Source organism: Euphorbia lathyris, chromosome 8 (genome assembly GCF_963576675.1).
Source record: "Euphorbia lathyris chromosome 8, ddEupLath1.1, whole genome shotgun sequence".
In the NCBI taxonomy this organism is placed as follows: domain Eukaryota; kingdom Viridiplantae; phylum Streptophyta; class Magnoliopsida; order Malpighiales; family Euphorbiaceae; genus Euphorbia; species Euphorbia lathyris.
The window spans coordinates 85700868-85722436 of NC_088917.1; the positions used below are offsets into that span (position 1 = coordinate 85700868).

The 21569-nt window shown below is 30.4% G+C and overlaps 1 protein-coding gene across 1 annotated transcript; it reads right to left on the reverse strand.

Annotated features, from left to right (window-relative positions):
• Positions 1-930: 930 nt before the first annotated feature.
• Positions 931-21524, reverse strand: LOC136203047 (probable LRR receptor-like serine/threonine-protein kinase At3g47570). The gene is made up of 6 exons (XM_065994085.1): positions 21003-21524; positions 20363-20434; positions 18723-18866; positions 14115-14258; positions 1408-3393; positions 931-1325 (listed from the first exon to the last, which is right to left on the reverse strand). The coding sequence occupies exons 1-6, from the start codon at positions 21475-21477 to the stop codon at positions 970-972; spliced, it is 3177 nt and encodes a 1058-aa protein (XP_065850157.1). The 5' UTR covers positions 21478-21524; the 3' UTR covers positions 931-969.
• Between the last annotated feature and the right edge of the window lie 45 nt (positions 21525-21569).

The window sequence follows — 21569 nt, forward strand, 5'->3', positions numbered from 1 at the left end:
TTTATCTTGATCGCTTTAAACATTATGAAGGTATTTTTAGCTCTGCTTTTCCATTTATATTTTTCCTTTCTATCTTGCAAGAAAAATTCTAACCATGTCTGATATTGTAATCAAGCTTGCAAATACCATTGAGGAAGATCCACTAGCTCCAGCTTCAGCTCCCGATCAAAAGAAAACATTAGTTCACAACATATAAAACTACATCAGCAATAAGTTAATTTCATCGAAAATTTCATGAATTGTAAACAACGCATAATATTGCATGTATTAAAAGAATGATTATCCCATAATGGAGAAGATTATAAATTACATGTTAAAATCACACGCAATTCCCATGAACAACCTACTCCAAAACAAGTAATAATGTAAAATTAAGGGTCAATACATTCTCAGTCCGATGTATTTGTCCAAAAAAATTTAATTGCCCCCATATATTTTTAAAATGTTTAATTTAACTCCTAAACTTGTTTAAAGTCGCCTATTAATCTCCTAAAATCCGCGTGGCAGAATAAGAAGAGGTTTTGCAAAAGTTGAAATCACTTTAAGAAAGTTCAGATGGCTAATAGGTACGTGTCAGATGGATAAATATAACTTTTTAGAATTACATGGGGAATTGATTTTTTTTTAGATAAATACAGAGGGCTAAAATTGTATTAAAACTAAAACAATTAACAGTAAGATCATTCCAAAAAAATTCATCTTGTACCAGTTATGTTTTGGAGTAGGCTTAAAATATTATATTTGAAGCTGCTTATACGAATTGTAATTTTTTTGTGTTTTGCTTAATTTTTTTTAACATTATTAAGATAAAAACCTTTTGTAAAGACTAATAACTTAAATAATGAACCAATTTATGGACAGAGTTTGATAATATAAAATTAACTTTTAACTAATGACAAATTGCTAGAATAAAGCAAAATTAACTCAAACATTAACGCCATGATTGATAAATGGATGATTACATACTTATTAAGCCCCTTGAACATCATTGACAAGCTTAACTTTGATCTTGTTGAGAGCACTTAGAACATCTTTGCTGCTAATCCTTTCATCTGGTACATCCGCACAACAATTCAAGGCTATGTTCATAATCGAAGATATGCAATCTATCTTAGCCAAATAGCTTCGTTCATTAACCCTAACCAAATTTGGATCAACAAGTTGAGCGACTCCAGAAGGCTGTGACTCTTTAACCCATTGCTTCATACTCATATATTCGCTAAACATCTCATCTGTAGGCCTTTTTCTTGTGAAAGTTTCGATCAACAGAATACCAAAACTATATATATCGCCCCTTATAGAAACAAGTCCTTCTGATCCATACTCTGCATCAAAATTTGTTTTAATTAGCGTCGCAAAATAAATAACTATTTCAAGTATAATATATATGCAGAAATCAAACATCACCTGGTGCCATGTATCCAACAGTTGCAAGAGTTATAGTTTGTATGGAGGATTGATCTTCTCCAACGAGCTTTGCTATGCCAAAATCAGTTACATGAGCAACCATATCGTCATCTAGAAGGATATTACTGGGTTTCAAATCACAATGAACAATAGGAGTCATAGAACCATGATGAATATATTCAAGAGCTGATGCAACATCAATCATTATGTTCAATCTCTGGAAAATGTCCAAAAAGTAATTGTGAGAATACAACCACTTTTCCAGGCTCCAATTAGGCATGAACTCCATGACTAAAGCCTTAAATTCAGCAGTACAACAACTCGTGATTATTTTCATAAGGTTTCTATGTCGAATCCTACACAGTACTTCACACTCCACATCAAAACTTCGGAATGCTCCTTCTGACTCCAAATTGAAAACCTTAATTGCAACAGACAAGCCATTTGAAAGATTCCCTTTATATACCGTTCCAAAACTCCCCCTGCCAAGCAAGTTCACCTCATCAAATTTATTTGTTGCCCGTTGAAGCTCATGAATAGAAATTCTTTGCCATATTCGTAGAGGTGGAAAATTCACTTGGTGAGTCAACAATCTTGTTTTTCTTTTCCAATACCAAATTAGGATTACAATAACAATTCCAAGTGTCAAACCTGTTAATACAATTGCAACTAGTGTTATCTTGGTTTTCTTTGAATGGTTCTGATTGCTAGTTCTGCACCGATTAACTTGGAATTTAGGTTCCCCACAAAGTTCTTTATTTCCTAGAAATGATTCGACCGATAAGTTCATAAATGGCCCTCCATTAGGAATTTCTCCTTGTAATTCATTGAAGGACACATTAAAAACCTTGAGATATTTTAATTTCTCTAGAGACTTTGGCAATTCTCCCGATAGATTATTGATTGATAAATCCATGAAATCCAAGCTTATTGCATCACCAAATGATTCAGGAATGGAACCTTTCAATCTATTATTAGATAAAGAGAGATGTTTTAAAGTTTGAAGGCCTCCAATGGTGGGTAGAATTCTACCTGATAATTTATTTCTAGAAAAATCAAGTAATATAATAGCTCTCAAGCTGCCAATATCTATTGGAATATCACCACTTAAGGAATTTGATGATAGGTTGAGCTTAAGAACATCTTTAAGCCTCGAAAAATTTGACGGAATAGTAGAATTAAGTTGGTTGGAATCCAAATAGAGCTTTCCAAGAAAACTGAGATTATCCAAGCAAACAGGAATATTTCCATAGAGCTCATTTTGCTTAAAATATATCTCAACCAATCTCTGTAAACCACATATTTCAGAAGGTATGGATCCTTGGATTCTATTTGACTCAAGATGTAATACTTGAAGCTTCCTCATTTTTCTAATTGTCTTAGGAATGAAATCTTTTAAGTTGTTAGCTGCTAGGTTCAATGAAATCAAGCTAGTTAAGTTTCCAATTTCCTTGGAAATTGTTCCCATTAGCCCACAATCATACATGTCGAAAAATGAAAGGGAAGAAGATAGATTTCCTATGGAAATTGGTAGAGTACCGTTGAATGGATTTTCACTCAAGATCAAATATGTCAAACTTTTGCAATTTGCAAATGAGGAAAATAAAGTGAATAAAGATTGACTAGTGAGTTGGTTGTTCTCTAAATTGAGAAATTGAAGCTTTCTTAAATTTCCAATAGCAAAGGGAATAAAGCCAGACAACATGTTTGAACCCAAGTCAATAATCATGAGTTTAGAGGCATTAGAAAAAGATATGGGAATAGGACCGTGGAAATTATTTACCCTAATAGAAATTTCTTCAAGATTGGGAAGATGGAGACCAAAACTTGGAGGAAAACTGCGTGAGAGATTATTAGAATCTAACTCTAACTTCTTTAATGTTGAAATATTAAAAACATTGGAAAGAAGCATTCCATCAAGGTTGTTAATTCCGAGATATAGTTCCTCAAGGTAAGCATGGTAACCCACTTCAAAGGGAATGCTATCTGCAGTCACAATTCATTTGAGAAATTCTAAATTAAAATTGTGTTTATAAAAAAATAGAGAAAAGAAGTGTGAATATGATGAGAAAATGAAGTATATAATTTAAATGAAAAAAAAAGATGATAAACCCGACCTGTCATAGAATTAAAGAAAAATTATTTTATAGAAAATAGAGAAAAGAAGTGTGAATATGATGAGAAAATGGCTGCAAATTGGCTTTTTCATTAACTAGAATTATAATTTTTGAAGGTCAGGAGAAATTCTACTATGGTTTACAATTAGAAACATGATTCTCTTTTTTCATTGGTTGGATCCGTTGCACCCGATCCATACAGTTCTCGTTCTATTCAATTTGACCAACTTAAATATTTAAAACAGTTAAAAAGTAATTTGTGTCCTTCAAAAATTGCTTAAATGTTATGGTTAATTTGTGTCTACATCCAGAATAGAGACCTTCAAGTGTAACCAACAATTTACAAGAGAATTATAAAAATCAAGTTAAACCAATAATTTTCTGAAAATTATATGTCCAAATGCTTAAATAAAAAACATATTTATAACCACCAACTCTTGTCTTCAAGACAACTTGATGCCGAATTTGTTAAATTTGATCCTTACTCCATGTTTGTAAAATTTCGTCATCAAAATTTCGAGTCATGTACTTAGAGTTCATATTAACAAATTAGTTAGTTTTTAGCGGAGGAGGGCAGCGAGTAATCGGAGCATCCCAACTAAGTTGACACCTTCCGATGACCCAGGACCCGAGCTCATGAATAAATTAAAGAATAAAAAAATTACAGTAATCAACAAATTGGTTAGTTAAGTTCCAATGATTTAAAAATATGTAAATGCAAATAAATGTCAAGATTTAATACTTTTATATTAAATAGTAACCTCATAATTAAGTATTACTAATAGATTTTTTTTTTTTTTTTTTTGCATTCATAATGCAATAAAGATTGGATTTAGATTAATTCTAATTAACATCTACGAGTACGAATGTATACTTGTCAATTTGTTTTTCCGAAGTCAAGCGATCCTAGCCCGATAAGATTTCAATTAGATGATGGAATTTTACCATCAATGGAATTTTTCTACATGGTTAATATCTCCAAATTTATGAGACTAGCGATGGACTTTGAAATTTCTCCTACAGTATAATATAGTTTTATGACTGATTAATTTAATTCATTTGTTATATATATGTATATATATATACTTAATGATTATAATATTATTTATTTATTATACTTAAACAAGTTGATAGAAAAATCATCAATTAAACTCAATAGTATATATTTAAATTCTATTTATTTTCTCAATTTAATGATCAAATAAAAATAAAGATAGAAATATAAATTAAGGAGCTATAATATTGATTGGTCAATAAAGATTTAATAATAGATTTTATTTTATCATTGATACACTTCGTATGAGAATATCTGTTGAATTTAAAGTGTATAAAACACAAATCCATCTTGTTATATATTCAAATTTAATTTTAATAGTAGTTGCTAGGATTTGAATTTTAACGATTTGGTTAAAGAGACTCTAGCACAATATTAAATTTGGGCCTAACTGACTCCCAAAAGGCAATTGAAAGGGGAGGATTTCCTAACACTTATAGTTGACTAAATACATTTATAGATAGCCAATATGACACATTTAACACGGGTATCCAAGGCGGAACATTAAGAGCGTGAAGTTTGCACGAGTGAACATCTGTAGGTGGCCTAGTCATAGGTATCCTAATATTGGACTACAATAAAATTTCAAAACATAGTAAGATGGTTCTTTGTTGTACACACTTAGTCCAATTAGTCTATATATAATATAGTGACTTAGAATAAAATGTTGAAGGAGATTCATGTTGTAAGTCAACTTGCCTAAGTTCTTCACGTCTATGTAAAACACGAGAAAAAAAAGCAAAATGAGCCCTATGATCGTTCAGATTTTGGTGCATTGAATCCCTAATATTTCATTTGAACACATTAAGACATCATTTGTTTGTCGGAAAATATTGGACAAGAGAAAGATTTATGTTGAAAATAAAATATTGTCCGGTTTTTTGCTACAACGCCAGAGAATGGGAAGAAATGACTGACTATTATTTTCAAAAGGTCAAGAAGGAACCAACTAAGGTTCCAAAAGTTTAGGAAAATGTTTTACTCTGTTTGAAAATGTTAAAACATTTTCCTCGCTTTCTTCATATAATTTTTATGTTGACGAACCTAAAATTCTTCGTTGACTTATATTCCTAAGCAAGAAAACACCATAAAATTAGGAAAATGTTTTTGTGCACAACATTTATCACAAAAAATGGGGCCTATAGAGCCCCTGATTTTTTTATATTAAGTCACTGCTTGCCAAATTAGTTGTTAATGAACATGAGTTAATAGAGCGTCACACATTTTATTTGTATCTAAAATTATTATTTTTTTAAATTGAAATAAGATTTTTACCATTCATGTACAACCACATCACACAAAAAAACTTAACTTTGAACTATTATAAATGAAAATTCGATCGCATACGAATTGAATAACACTCTGTTACCTGAGTTTTATGTGAAAGATGACTTTTTTTTTTGCTTATCAGGAACTTAATATGACAAAAATAAAAAATGAGAAACGTAATACATCAAAATTAGAATGATCAAAGACCTCATGATACTTTTTTCTATAGTAATTATATGTAATGAAATTTCAAAATCAAATGAATATTATAGATACCTTTGAAATTTTATTTGTGTCTAATAAAAATTATACAAAAAAATGATTTTTACGTAGAAAGCACAATATTTTATCAAACAAAGGTTTAGTCTCTAAGAATGGTTTGAAAATCAATTTGGTCGAGAATAAATTTTATGTGTCAATTACTCCACAATGTAGTAGAACAGTCTTGATCACATGCATCTTAATGAGCATGTAGAATTTGCTCATTCACCGTTATTTAATAAGCTTATATCTAACGGTGAATGAGCAAATTCACTTGTTCATTAAGGTGCATGTGAAAATTCATGTATAGCATAGCAAAAATACATTTCTTACCATATTAATTATTACTTTTTAACACGTGTCAACTTTGTATGTTATTAACACAAGTCATTTCAACTAATTTAATAAAAATATCAAGTTGAAAATTAAATTAATACGAAAATTTTATTTTAGACCAAATTAATCATATACGTAAATGGAAAATTTACATCCACATTCAATTTTTAAAAAATATCTATAACTTTGTCAGAAAATAATTTGAATTTTATCAAATTAAAAAACTGTTATTTTTTTAAAAACAAACCACGTTATCAATCCCAAAAAGTAGGAAATTCATAACTACAAAACTGTGACATTTTTTAAATATATTTAATATTTTGATATATTATTAATTAAATTGTCCATATTGATTAAAGTATAAATATAATTCCTATTCATATGTTTTATATAAAATACCCTACCTAAATCTCAGTCAAATACGCTTTTATTCATATTTTGTCAAACAGTGAATTTTTATTTCTATAATGTATACGAAAAAACAAGGGATGCAACCCATCTTTAAATAATTAAAAAAGCTTCAGTTTGATACCTATGTTAATGTTTTAGTTTAGTTTTATTGAGTTTTTTTTTATGATTTTTAATTTACTTTGGAGGTTTAATTAAATTTCATATAAGTTCCACATGAAATTTAGTATGTTCACATGAACTTCAAGAAAAAAAAATGTAAGATGATAAAAGTTAAAGAGATTCATTGTAGGATTACATATTTTATTTGTGTCTGAAATTATAATTTTTAACTAAATTTTCTTTATCATCACATTACACATATAAATAAAAATTCGAACGCGGATGAATTGAAATAGCTTAGTTTACATGACTAGAATCCAGATTTGATGAATGTTTTAAGGAAAATTGGAAGCTTTCATTTCACCTTTTTAAATCGTATGCACAACATTCAATACATGATTGGAAATTTGATTGGTCCAATCCTCATTTTATATTTTCCAATAATTTTAAATAGTCCTAATATATTCCTAGCTCCTTGTACTTATTTAAAATAGTTAACTGCCTCCCTATGTAGAATTTATAAAAGGTACAGATCTTATTATGGAAAAAGTGAAGGACAAAATACAACTCTGTTGTATATATAGCAGGTATTGAACAAAAGGAAAGGGTATTATTTAAGCTAATTACCCTAATTACTCAAAACTAATTACCCACTAATCTAGCACACCAATGTTGACTTATAGAGAAATAATCCAATGTAAACCAATGTATTATATGCTAACAGTCCCCCTCAAGATGGAATTGGTGCAGTTTGCACAAATCCCATCTTGGACAAAGAAGGTAACATATGAGTAGTGCTTAGTGTTTTAGTAAAAGCATCTGCAAGTTGTAGCTTTGATTGTACATAAGGCGTCTGGATAAAACCATTATCGACACAATCACGAACGATATGACAATCGATTTCCACATGCTTCATTCGTTCATGAAAGACTGGATTTCTGGCTATGGCAATTGCTGCCTGACTATCACAGTACATTGAAATTGGCAATTGTACTGGAAGTCTGAAATCCTTCAAAAGATACGTAAGCCATTTTAATTCACAGCACGTTGAAGCCATGCTACGGTATTCCGCCTCAGCAGAAGATTTACTGACAGTACCCTGCTTCTTGCTCTTCCAAGAGATTAATGATGTTCCCAAAAAGACGCAATAACCCGAAAGAGACCGTCTACTTGTCTTACATCCACCCCAATCAGAATCACAGTAAGCTTGTAACTGAAAATTTGTGTTTGATGGATAAAAAGGCCATATTGAGCAGTTCCTTTTAGATAACGAAGTACATGTAATGCTGCAAGAAGATGATGCTTGCAAGGATTCTGCATATGTTCGCTGAGCTGTTGGGTAGAATACGTTATGTCAGGCCTAGTGAAATTAAGGTAAAGTAATCTACCCACCAACCGTCTATAAACATCTGGTTGACTTAACGGTTCGCCAGGAATTGTAAGATCAATCCCATATGCCAAAGGACTAGTACAAATCGCTACTTGCTGCAAACCTGCATCAGAAATTAAGTCTGCAATATACTTTGATTGAGATAATAACAATCCTGTTGAAGACCTGGCAATCTTGATGCCGAGGAAGTATTTCGCTTGCCCGAGATCTTTGATAGTAAACAAATGATGTAAAAAATCCTTGACATCCTGTATAGCTTTAGTATCATTGCCTGAAATGAGAATATCATCAACATATATAATCAACTGTAAAGTTGATGTATCTGTATGTTTAAGAAATAAACAATAGTCACTTTTGGATCTCGTGAACCCATACTCAAGTAATTTGCTCGATATTTCATGATGCCATTGTCTCCCGGCTTGTTTAAGCCCGTAAAGGGACTTAACAAGTCGACAAACTTGACCAGGCTGTGCTTTTGTATACCTTTGTGGAGGTAGTAAGTAAATATCTTCATCTATACTTCCATGAAGATAGGCATTATTAATATCCACTTGGTGAATTTCCCAACCCAGGGATGCACAAATAGCAAGAAACATTCTCACTGTGCCAGTTTTAGCCACTGGACTAAAGGATTCATGGTAATCAATTCCTGCCTGCTGATTATATCCCTTGGCGATAAGGCAAGCTTTAAACCTGTCCACTTCACCAGAAGGCTTAAATTTGATCTTGAATATCCAACGAGAAGAAATAGGTTTCTTATGTACCGGTGTGGGGACTAATTCCCAGGTATTATTTGCCTCTAATGCTGATATTCAGCTTCCATAGCTTTTACCCAATTTGGATCATGAGAAGCTTCAAGATAATTCTTTGGTTCCTTGTAAGTTTGCAGTTGAGACAAAAAAGCTGAATGTGATTGACTGAATGTAGGTACATAAGGTAAAGAATGTGAAGAATTATGAACAACGGAAATGAAATCTGAATGCCAAGAAGGGGGTTTTGATATGCGAGATGATCTTCGAAGTGTATCAGATGGAGTATTTTCAATAGGGACAGATTTTGGAGGTAGCTGTTCAGATAATAACAAAGGTCCAGGATGAGGAGAAGATATAATTGAAGTATTTGGAGCAAAAGGAAAAATGTCCTCTTGAAATTGTATCTCTCGAGATACAATGATCTGTTTTGAGTGTAAATCATAGACTCTATATCCCTTCCTACCAGGTGAATGTCCCAAATGAACTCCCAATTGTGATCTTGGAGAAAACTTTGCAGGTGTAGGCAATATTTTGTATAAACATTGACATCCAAAGACAAATAGATCATTATAGGCTGGGTTCCGCTTGAACATACATGTAAATGGTGTCTTCCATTGCAGAACTCGAGTCGGCAATCTGTTAATAATTGTAACAGTATGAAGAATAGCTTCACTCCAAAACTGAACAAGCAATTGTGACTGAAACATCAAGGCACGAGCTATCTCAAGCAAATGCCTATGCTTTCGTTCAACCACACCGTTCTGCTGTGGTGTGTAAGGGTATGTCCTGTGATGAATAATTCCATATTCCTGAAATAGATGTGCACATTTGTGATTGACAAACTCCCCCCCATTATCACTTCATATAACTTTCACCTTTGCTTCAAATTGTGTTTGTATCATTTTTAGAAAAACGACCAAAGCTTCATAGACCTGTGATTTGTATTTCAACATAATCACCCAATTATATCGACTACAATCGTCAACAAGAGTCAGGAAAAAGTTTGCACCAGTAAGAGATTCTTCAGAATAAGGCCCCCAAACATCTATATGTAATAACTCAAATTTGGATGTTGTAATAGTATGACTTTTATTGAAAGAAAAACGATGTTGCTTTGCATAAGAACAAACTACACAGATATGATCATCAGGAGTTACAACAATATCAGAAATGTGATGTAAAGCATCAGAAGATACATGTCCCAGTCTACTGTGCCATGGAATGCACTTACTATTAACATGACAAGCTAAATTTCTCTGTTCATGAAATTTCTGCAATTTCTGTAATTGTTTGCTATCAAACGATTGTGAATCAAGTAAGTATAGTCCTTCAACCAACCAAGCCACGGCTAAGATTTCCTGTGTCTTCGAATCCTGTAAATAACAATGAGTGTTGTGAAAAATAATCACAATGCTTGACTGCTTGAGAAGCTGTCCCACAGATAAAAGATTGTACTGAAAATGTGGCACGAATAAGACATCACTCAAAGATAAACCAGACGATAATTCCACAGTGCCACTAGAGTTTACTGTCTGACTAGAACCATCTGGAAGTTTTATATATTGTTTGCACACCATATTTTTGCATTTTGTCAGCAAATTAGATTGAAAGCACATATGTGAGGTAGCCCCACTATCGATGATCCAATATGTATTTTCTGTTTGAGAACTAGAATGTGAAGGCCAAGGTTGAATACCTGAGTATCCTGCAAAAGCAGTAAAATCAGATGTAGAAGCTTGATGTAATGGACTCAGATTCTGTGTTGATACATTCTTTCCCTTCATCATTCGATAGACCTCTTTAATCATGTGTGTCATGTCTTCATCTCCATCATGTTTTGGTTCATTAATAGTAGTATATGCCTGCATATTTTCAGAATTCACAGAAGAAGTTGAATTGTTATTGTTAGTATTAACAATATTTGCATTATTGCTGCGATATGTCTTTGAATTTTCTCCTTTGCGTTTAGAAGGATCCTTCCACCACAAAGGATATCCGATAAGCTTGAAGCAACCAGACCGAGTATGACCTGGTTTTCTACAGTGATCGCAGAATCTGTCATCATTTTCTTTCTTCTTGAATCTTGAATTTGGATCGGCATTATATGGTGTGCTACGAGAACTGGTGAAATTGGCAATTTCAATTGATTGTTCAACAGATATTTCATCTTGCTTTTCAATCCTTAGCACCATAGAATAACCTTTGTTTACATCTGGTAGAGGATCTAGCAATAGAATCAGGTTTTTCACATGATCATAATGTGGATTTAAACCTACCAGAAACTGGATAAGTTTATCCTCTTCATTAAAATCAACAAATCGTTGAAATGCATTACAGGCACAATTACGAGCAACTCCACATTTGCAACTTGGCAATGGCCTCAGAAGTGCCAATTCATCCCAGAATTTCTTTAATCGGTTAAAATATTTCATTAATGAGAGAGTACCTTGTGTGAATAGGCTGATCTCACGTTTGATTTTGTACAATAACGGACCGTTGTTATCGCCAAACCGATGCTCCAATTCTTTCCATAAATCTCTCGAAGAATCTACATATTGAAATCCTTCTGCAACTTCTCTAGAGATCGTATTTAGAATCCATGATGTTACAAGGCAGTCATTCTTCTTCCATTTCCTGAATTCCGTTGTTCCTTCATCTGGCACTTCTTCAGAGTCATCAATGTACTGCAATTTATCTTTGACAGTTAAGACTCTCGTTATTGCGTTCTTCCATGACAAAAAATTTCCTCCATCCAATTGAATCGTAGTGAGGATTAAACCAGGATTAGCCGATCCGTTTGAAGTATACGTTTTCTGTGAATTGTTTGTCATCTCCTCTAGATCATCAGATGCTTCATCTGTGAAAAGCTCATCTGGATCTATTTCCCTAGCTCCTCTTCGCCTTCTTCTTCTCCCAACCATGTCTCTGATACCATATAGAATTTATAAAAGGTACAGATCTTATTATGGAAAAAGTGAAGGACAAAATACAACTGCTGTATATATAGCCGGTATTGAACAAAAGGAAAGGGTATTATTTAAGCTAATTATCCTAATTACTCAAAACTAATTACCCACTAATCTAGCACACCAACGTTGACTTATAGAGAAATAATCCAATGTAAACCAATGTATTATATGCTAACACCCTATACTTTTAAAATGTCTTATTTACCCTTTGAACTTGTTTAAAGTATCTTATTAGACTCCTTAAATCCACGTGATGAATTAAGTAGATATTTTGGAAAAGTTAAAATATGTACACTTTAAGAAAGTTTGTGGGAGCCAATAAATGACTTTTAGGTTGAGCAAAAACCGAACAAAAAACTAAAATCCAAAACAACTAAAAGGCAAAAAAAAAAAAAAAAAAAACCAATCAAACTGAATCAAATTATATAATTCGGTTCAATTCTTGTATCTCATTCAGTTCGGTTCGGTTTAAAACGGAACCAATTTTTTTTATTTTTAGGTTTTCAAATTTTATCCATCAGGCTTTCCGTATCAATTGAAACAGATGAATATTCAAGAAAGTCATGGGAGCATATTGTATAGCTTTTTAACTTTTTCTTCCCTACTTATAAAATATCAATTCAAAGATATAAATATTTAATTACATATATACAACTTTTAGCACTTTCATTGGATAAATTATATATAAATATTTATTAGTTCCTATGATTGAAATATTAATTGATATATATGTATAACATCAAGATATACTTGATAGAATTAGAAGTCGCATAAACGTTAAACAAATTTGAAACAAATTACTAAAGGAAAGGTGAGTCTTCGTTTCAAACATGAACCCAACCGAATTACATTTCAGTTTAGTTTAGTTTAAAAAATTCCATGTTATTCAGTTTAGTTCTTTTTAATTCGGTTTGATTTTTAAATTGAACCGTGTCATGTTTACCTTTAATTACTTTAAGAAAGATTATGGGGTTAATAGGTATTTTTTTAGAGAGTCATTGCGTCACTTTAAGTAAGTTCAAATGTTAAATAAAACCTTTTCAAAGTACAAGGGACAATTAACTTTTTTGGACAAGTACAAGGGTTAAAGATATAAAATAGGTATTAATATTTAATACTTTGATATAAAATAGTTACTTCTTTTAGAAGAAAATGTGAGTGTTCGGTTCAAAATGAACCAAACTGATTTACATTTCAGTTCAGTTTAGTTTATAAAAATCCATGTTATTTGGTTCGATTCTTTTCATTTCAGTTTAGTTTTTGGAGACGATGCTTTCTGGATCATTCTCACCTTTAATCTCTTCAACAAAGTTTAGAGGACTAATAGATACTTTTCAAAGAGTCAATATGTCATTTTAAGCAAGTTTAGGAGGTAAATAGAACTTTTTCAAAATATAGGTCGATAATTAACTTTTTTAGACAAGTACATGGAGACTAAATATGTAACTAGCCTTCTATGTATGCAAATGCAAGTAGGTAAAAAGATTTAATAGTTTAGAGCATCTCCAACAACCTCTTAAATTGGCTCTTAAGTTAAAATTTGAGGAGGGAGGGTTAAAAATCAACTCCAACAGCCTCTTAGTGGCTCTTCAAATAACTAAGAGCCTCATCATCATCTCTATTAATAGAGAGCATCTCTCCACCTCTTAATGACTCTTAACTCATTTTTTATTAATAATTTATTATTGAGGATTCTCGCTCCTTTCACTATTGGTAGATAGAACAATAATTAATTATTGATTTGTCTCTCCTTTCACTATTGGTTAATATAACAAAAGTTAATAACTTTAATAATAAAATAATAAATAGAAAGTGAATATAAGGAGTATTGTTGGAGATGATATGTATTAGTAACTCTTAAATCACTAAGAGTCAATTTTTTATATTATTTTTAGAGAGTGAACTAAGAGTCTGTTGGAGATGCTCTTAGTATATAAAATAGTAACCTAATAACCAAATATTAGTAACAAAAATTTCTTTCCTTCACAAAATAGTAATGATTAGATTTAGATTAAATCTAATTTAACATCTATGAGTACGAATATATACCTGTCAACTTGTTTTCTTCGAAGTCAAGAGACCTTAGCCTAGTAAGATTTCCAATAGTTAAAGGAATTTTACCATCAATGAAATTTCTTCCCATTGTTAATATCTCCAAATTTATAAGATTGCCAGTGGACTTTGGAATTTCTCCTGTAATAATCAAAGAAATGATAAATTTGTAACTGATTAGTTTAACTCATTTTTTTTAAATATATATGAGATTCTAAGTAGAATATGCAACTACAAGCACATGTTATATATACAGAATTACATTTTAGGTATGGGTTTAAAACAATCATTCAATTTATCTATTTTTGTTCATAAAAACTATGTTATCTGCAACATGTTAATCAAATCTTTCACATGTGAATTGATTGTTGGATCAAATTTTGTATTACAGCACATTTAGCTGAGCGTAACCTAAAATAGAGTTTTTAAAGAAATAAAATCATTGAAGGAATCAAGTCTTCTATCATAACCGTCCACACAAAAATTGATAGATGAATAAATGAAATGATTTTTTAACTTGTTAATGTGAGCTATAGAACACATGTCAATTTTTGTATAGAAAATTCTCCATTTGACTTGGAGAACCCGATTGCTCTAATAATTTATGTAATTTCATTAAATTAAAAATTACTCATTCTTAATTCTTAAAACCATAGTAATTTAATTTTATTGATTTCTACAAAAACATTTTATTGCTATATAAACTTTTTGTGGGAGATAAATCCTTATCCGCGTGCATTGCCTATTGAAATTTTTCGTCAGCAAGAAGTAAGAAAATTAATTATAGAGATCAAATTCAACAAATATATAGATGTGTTCATGCTTCTTTGATTAGCTTCTATTTTCCTTTAATGTGATATATTTTCTTTTCTAGATGTCGATAAAAATTCAAAATTTTTTTAGGCCAATTAGTCTATTTATAATATACTAATTTATAAAAAAAACGAGTTTTATGTAAAAGAAAAGAAAAAAGGAAAGTATTATATAGTTAAAAGTAATTGGGAAAAAGCATTGTTAGCCCTATGATCGTTAATGTTTTGCTAAATTAAATCCACGATGTTTCATTTAAACACATTTCACATGAACCGCTTGATTTTTTTTAAAACATTTCACATTAAGCCCATTGCTTGTGAAATTAGTTAACGATAAACATGTCTCTATAATTATATTTAAAAAAATTGAATAAGAGTTGTACATTTATCCTATAACCACATCACACATATAAAAACAACTTATTTTTAAACTATTATAAATGAAAATTCACACACATACGAATTTAACAACACTTTGTTAACCAAGTTTTATGTAAAAGATCACGTTTTTAGTTGTCAGGGACTTCACATGACTTTTATAAAAAAACAGTAACTTAATTTATCAAAAAATCAGAATGATTAAAGATCTCAGGATGTTTTTTTTGTATAGTAGTTATCTCCATTGAAATTTAAGATCAAATGAATGTTATAAATACCTTGAAAATTTTATTTGTGTTTAATAAGATTTATGAAAAAAAATGATTTTTTATGCAGAAAGCACAAGATTTAATCAAATAAACGATTTAGTCCTTGAGTAGAATTAGTTTAAAGAAATATATATGCCTGATAAATTTTAGGTAAATTTTAGGTGTAAATTACTCCACAATATTTTAAGTAGAATTAGTTCAAAAAAATACATTTTGTTACCATATAATTATTATTTCTTTTACACATGTCAAATTTTGTATGTTAACATATACGTATAATTTGAACTAATTTAATATAAATATCAAGTTGAAAATCGAATTAACATGAAATTTTTATTTTAGACATAATTAATCATATATTTATATAATGGAAATTTCATCTAAAACCTAATAAAATAGGATTTTATTCATATGTTGTCAAACGCTGAACTTTTATTTCTATAATATATACCAAAAACAAGTGGTTCAACCCACCTTTAAATAATTAAAAAGCTTCAGTTTCATACCTATGTTAATTTTTTAGGTTAGTTTTATTGAGTTTTAATTTACTTTGGAGGTTTAATGAGACTCAGTATGTTCACATGAATTTCAAATAAAAAACTATAAAATGACAAAAGTTAACCAGATTCATTAGATGATTTCTCATTTTATTTGTGTCTGAAATTATATTTTTTACTCAATATTCTTTATCACCATATTACACATATAAATGGAAATTCAAACACAAATGAATTGAAATATCTTAGTTTACATGACTAAAATTGGAAGCTTTCATTTCACCATTTTAAATCGTGCGGACAATATTTAGTACATGATTCTCAAGATAAGCCTAATATATGATTGAGAATTTGATTGGTTGAATTAGGATATATTTCCAATGATTTTAAACACGATTAATACATTCCTAAACCTTTGTACTTATTTAAAAGGCTTAATAGGCATCCAACCCCTTAAACTTGTAACTTTTTTTCACCTTACCCCCTCAACTTAAGGGACAACCTCTCAACCCCCTCAACTTCTAAAAACATCACATACAACCCCTTATATCTCTATATTCGATCAAAATATTGACCCGTGTAGAAAACGTGCTTGACTGTTGACCCCACCAATGCCACGTGTCATTTTTTTATTAAATTCTTCCTTGAGACCCCTGCTCGGCGAGCAAGCCCATTTGTGATGTTTTCTACACGGGTCAATATTTTGACCGAACATAGGGATGTTTTCTACACGGGTTTTCTACACGGGTCAATATATTCAAGCGCGTTTTCTACACGGGTCAATATTTTGACTGAACATAGGGGTGTAAGGGGCTGTATGTGATGTTTTTGGAGAGTTGAGTGGGTTGAGAGGTTGTCCCCTAAGTTGAGGGGGTCAGGTGAAAAAAAGTTACAAGTTTAGGGGGTTGGATGCTTATTAAGCCTATTTAAAATAGTTGATTCCCTCTCTATCCTTTTAAAAATCCTATTTACTCTCTAACTTGTTTAAAGCGACTTACTAACCTTCTAAAATCCATGTGACGAATTAAGTAAAGCTTTCGAAAAAGTTAAAATATGTACACTTTAAGCAAGTTCACGAGGCAAATAGATCACTTTTAGCGGTGAGTAAAACTGAACAAAAAATTGAAAACAAGAAAAACATTAAACTGACCAAACCGAACTAAACTATAATTTGGATCAGTTCTTGTTTCTCAGTAAGTTCAATTTAGTTTAAAACCGAACCAATTTTTTTATTTTTAGGTTTTCAACTTTTATCCATCATGCTTTTAGTATCAATTGAAACAGATAAATATTCAAATAAGTCAGGGAAGCATATTTATGACACGTATATATAATTATTGATAAATAATTTATTAATCCCCATCTTTTTACATGACATAGTGTTTAGTCCATCTATTTTGAAAAATATATGATAAGGTCCATATCTTTTGTCAATATTAACCATTTGATCCTTTTGCCTATTTTTTTTTTAGCTTTTTAATCGAACATATCTTAGCTTTAAGGACAACCATAGTAGGATATAAACATGTTACTCAATTATTTTCTATATGTCTGTTTATGCCAAATATAACGGTTTAAAAAAATAGATAGAAGGACCAAATGATTAATATTAACAAAAGATAGATACCTTATAATGTAATTTTCAAAATAAGGAGACCAAACAATGCTTTTGAATAAAAAAAAGTAGACTAATAAATTATTTACTTTATAATTATTGTATAGGTTTTCATCTTTTCCTTCCATGCTCTTAAAATACCAATTGAAACATACGAATATTTAATTACCTATATATAACTCTTAGTGTGTTCATTGGATAAATTACATATGAATATTTATTAGTTCATATGGATTGAAATATTAGTTGTTATATATATATATATATATATATATATATATATATATATAAACCTGATAGAATTAGAACGAGAAATTAAAAAAAAACAATTCGAACAAATTACTAAAGAAAAAGTGAGTGTTCGGTTCAAACATATGAACTAAACCGAATTACACTTTGATTCAAAAAAAATCCACGTTATTTGGTTCAATTCTTTTCATTTTGATTTAGTTTTTGAATTGAATAAGACCATGTTCACCTCTAATTACTTTAAAAAAGTTTAGCCGGCTCATAAGTATTTTTTACGGAGTCAATGTGCATGTTAAATAGAACTTTTTTGAGGTACAAACGATAATTAACTTTTTTCGATAAGTACGATGTATTAACCCTTTTAAGTATGTAAATGAAACTAGGTATCAAGATTTAATACTTTGATATAAAATAATTACATTTCGATTTATAAAAATTCATGTTATTCGGTTCGATTCTTTTCATTTCGGTTCGGTTTTTCAACCGACCTAGATCATGCTCATCTCTAATCACTTTAAGAAAGTTCAGGAGATAATAGGTACATTTCAGAGAGTTAATATGTCATTTTAAGCAAGTTTAAAAGGTAAACAGAATTTTTTCAGAGTACAAGTAGACATTTTACTTTTTTTTTTGACAAGTGCAAGTAGGTATCTAGATTTAATACTTTCATATAAAATAGTAACATATAACCAAGTATTACTAAAAGAAATTTGTTGCATTCACAAAATATTAAAAATTGAATTTAGATTAATCCTAACTTGACATCTACTAGCATGAATATATACCTGTCAACTTGTTTTTCGGTAAGTCAAGAATCCTTAGTCTGGTAAAATTTCCAATAGATGAAGGAATTTTACCACTAATGGAATTTTCCCCAATGAACAATGTCTCCAAATTTATAAGATTACCAATGGAGTTTGGAATTTCTCCTATAATAATCAAACAAAGGATAAATATGTATTGTTTAAAATATATATGAGATTATAAGTAGAATATGTAACTGTAAATAGGTGCTATATATATGGAGTTATAGTTTATATGTGGATTTAAAATATTTATTCCATTTTTATTTTCATAGTCATAGAAACTATGCTATCTGCAACATGTCAATCAAATCTTCAGAATTGATTGTTCAATCAAATTTTGTAATAAAAATGATGTATGCCACAACACATTTAGATGAGCCTATTGCATCCAGAATAGAGGGTGTATACCATTTTTAAAGAAATAAAAGAATTGATACGATAAAGTTAGCTCTGATCTAGGGTAAATTATTAAAGAAATTGGATCTTCTAACATAAATGAAGGACAATCGCACAAAAATTAATATATAAATAAATAAAATAATTTTTTTAACTTGTTAATATGTTGTCACTTTTTGTATAGAAAATCCCCTATTTGAATTTGAGAACCTGATTCCTCTCATAATTTATGCAATTACATTAAATTTAAAATTACCCATTCTTACATCTTAAGTCTACATAAATTTAATTTTATTGATTTCTACAAAAAAAAAAAAAAAAAAAAACATTTTATAGGGGTTAAATGCATCAATCAACTTAAATGGTTATCTCAAAATGGTCACTCAACTTTGAGTTTTGTCTCAAGTAAGTCACTATAACGATTTTAATCTTTAAAAATCATCGGAACGATGAAATAAGTGATACGTCAATATGAGACAACTCATACTTCTAACTGAAATGACACATGACATCCACAAATGTACCACATAGCTATCACGTGTCGATTATTTTTATGGAAAAAAACTAAAATTTAGCTTTTTTCATAAAAATACCCGACATGTGACTGTCACATTTCGTTCCAGCCAGAGATTTGAGTTAACTCATGTTGACGTATCATCCATGTTATTATTTCGATGCGTTTTAACCACTAAAATCGATGGAGTGGCCTAATTGAGACAAAACTCAAAGTTGAGTGATTTTATTGAGACAAATTGAAGTTGAGTGACCATTTTGAGACAACCATGTAAGTTCTGTGACCATCACGGTTTCATTAACATAAGAATTTCTAATGTTACCGCGGTCTGAGAAAGACTAGAGATAATAAGGACTTTTCTCGTAGGCGGCATATAAATAAGGGGATCTTACTCCGCAATAAGGGATCCAAGTTTCTCTCCTTTTACTTCACTACTATTTTTTTTATACCACTTGATTACTAACTAGACTATTAGAGTGTATTCTAAGAACCACTTCCGGTATAGGTACAACATATAAGAGCAAATGATTGTTCAGATTTCAACTTTTTATTACTGGTGTGGTAAGCATGAAACTGTGAATGAGTTGACACTCAAAAACAAAAATTCTAAACTACAAATATGAGTAAATATACTTGATGAAAGATTACATGGAAGTGAAGATAATAATTATAAGTATTATAAATAATTCTTTGTATTAGACATACTGACCTTCAAGGTTATTATTTTCTAAGTAAAGAAAAGGAAGCTTTGATAAGTTGCATAATGATATTTGAAAGCCACCTGTAACAAATAATTTAATATATGAAATGATTCTCATAGTTAAAACATTTATTTATACATGGAAATTAAGAAAAAAACAGTTGTCATAATTAAACATCCACCTTCTAGAAGAATATATAATTTATGATATATCATTAACCATTGCATCCTTTTAGTATTTTTTTTTTTGTTTAGAAAAAAAAATAGCTCTATAATTAATCGCAACAAATTTAATTTTCATTTTGTAATTTCAAACTTCATTAATTGAAAATGTTTTTTTTTTTTCCATTAATAGCAAATATGCAATTTTAAACCTTATAAGGTGGATTTATATAGCATAAAGAGGGACATTTTGCTTCAAGTTACCGAACCCTCGAATAAGTCGTTAGATGTTGGTCACAACATGATATTAAGTATTAAACAAACTCATCTTACATTAACGAATCTTGAAATTGAACCATCTAGTAAATGCACGGTTTAAAATTGCACAGTTTTATACGTGGAGACCAAATCTCTAAAGTTAGGTTTAAGGTTGAAATGTTTTTACAACATGAAAAAAAGGTACAAATAAGGGAAAGAAGAAATTAACCTCCAAAGTTATTGGAGTCGAGACCAAGATATCGAAGTTGAGAGAAAGATCCAATCCATGAGGGAATAATCCCACTGAAAAGATTGTTTGTCGAGCCAAACCATTTCAATCGGCGTAAATTGGAAAGTTCAATGGGCAAAGAGCCATGGAATGAGTTATGTGATAAAGAGAAATTGACTAAGAATGAAAGGTTTCCAATTTGTGGAGGAACGGTCCCTGTTAAAGACATATTCCTGAGTATGATGCCTCTAACTCTACGATGTCGAGTTCCACAAGTAATTCCAACCCAATTGCAGATTGAAGCGATCGTAGACCAGTTGGATGCTATCATGTTTTGAGGATCATTTATGATATGAGCTTTCAAAGCAAGCAACGCATCTTTATTGGTGTTGATATTTCTTATTCTCCTCCCATCTAGGCATTTTAACAAACAGAAGACATACAATATTAGGAAGAAAGAGTGTATTCTCTCCATCAGAAATGAAAGTGTTTTGAGGGATGATAGATCGAATTAGCCTTGCTGCTAATTTAATATATAGTGAATCAATTCAACCATTATCCCACTTT

Bases quoted from the DNA above. Each gene is read 5' to 3' on its own strand.
- LOC136203047 (XM_065994085.1), bottom strand. From the start codon at position 21,477: ATGGAGAGAATACACTCTTTCTTCCTAATATTGTATGTCTTCTGTTTG. The intron at 14,259-18,722 runs GTATATATTCAT...TGATTATTACAG, and splicing joins ACCGAAAAACAAGTTGACAG to GAGAAATTCCAAAGTCCACT. The intron at 1,326-1,407 runs GTGATGTTTGAT...ATTTTGATGCAG, and splicing joins TGTTGGATACATGGCACCAG to AGTATGGATCAGAAGGACTT.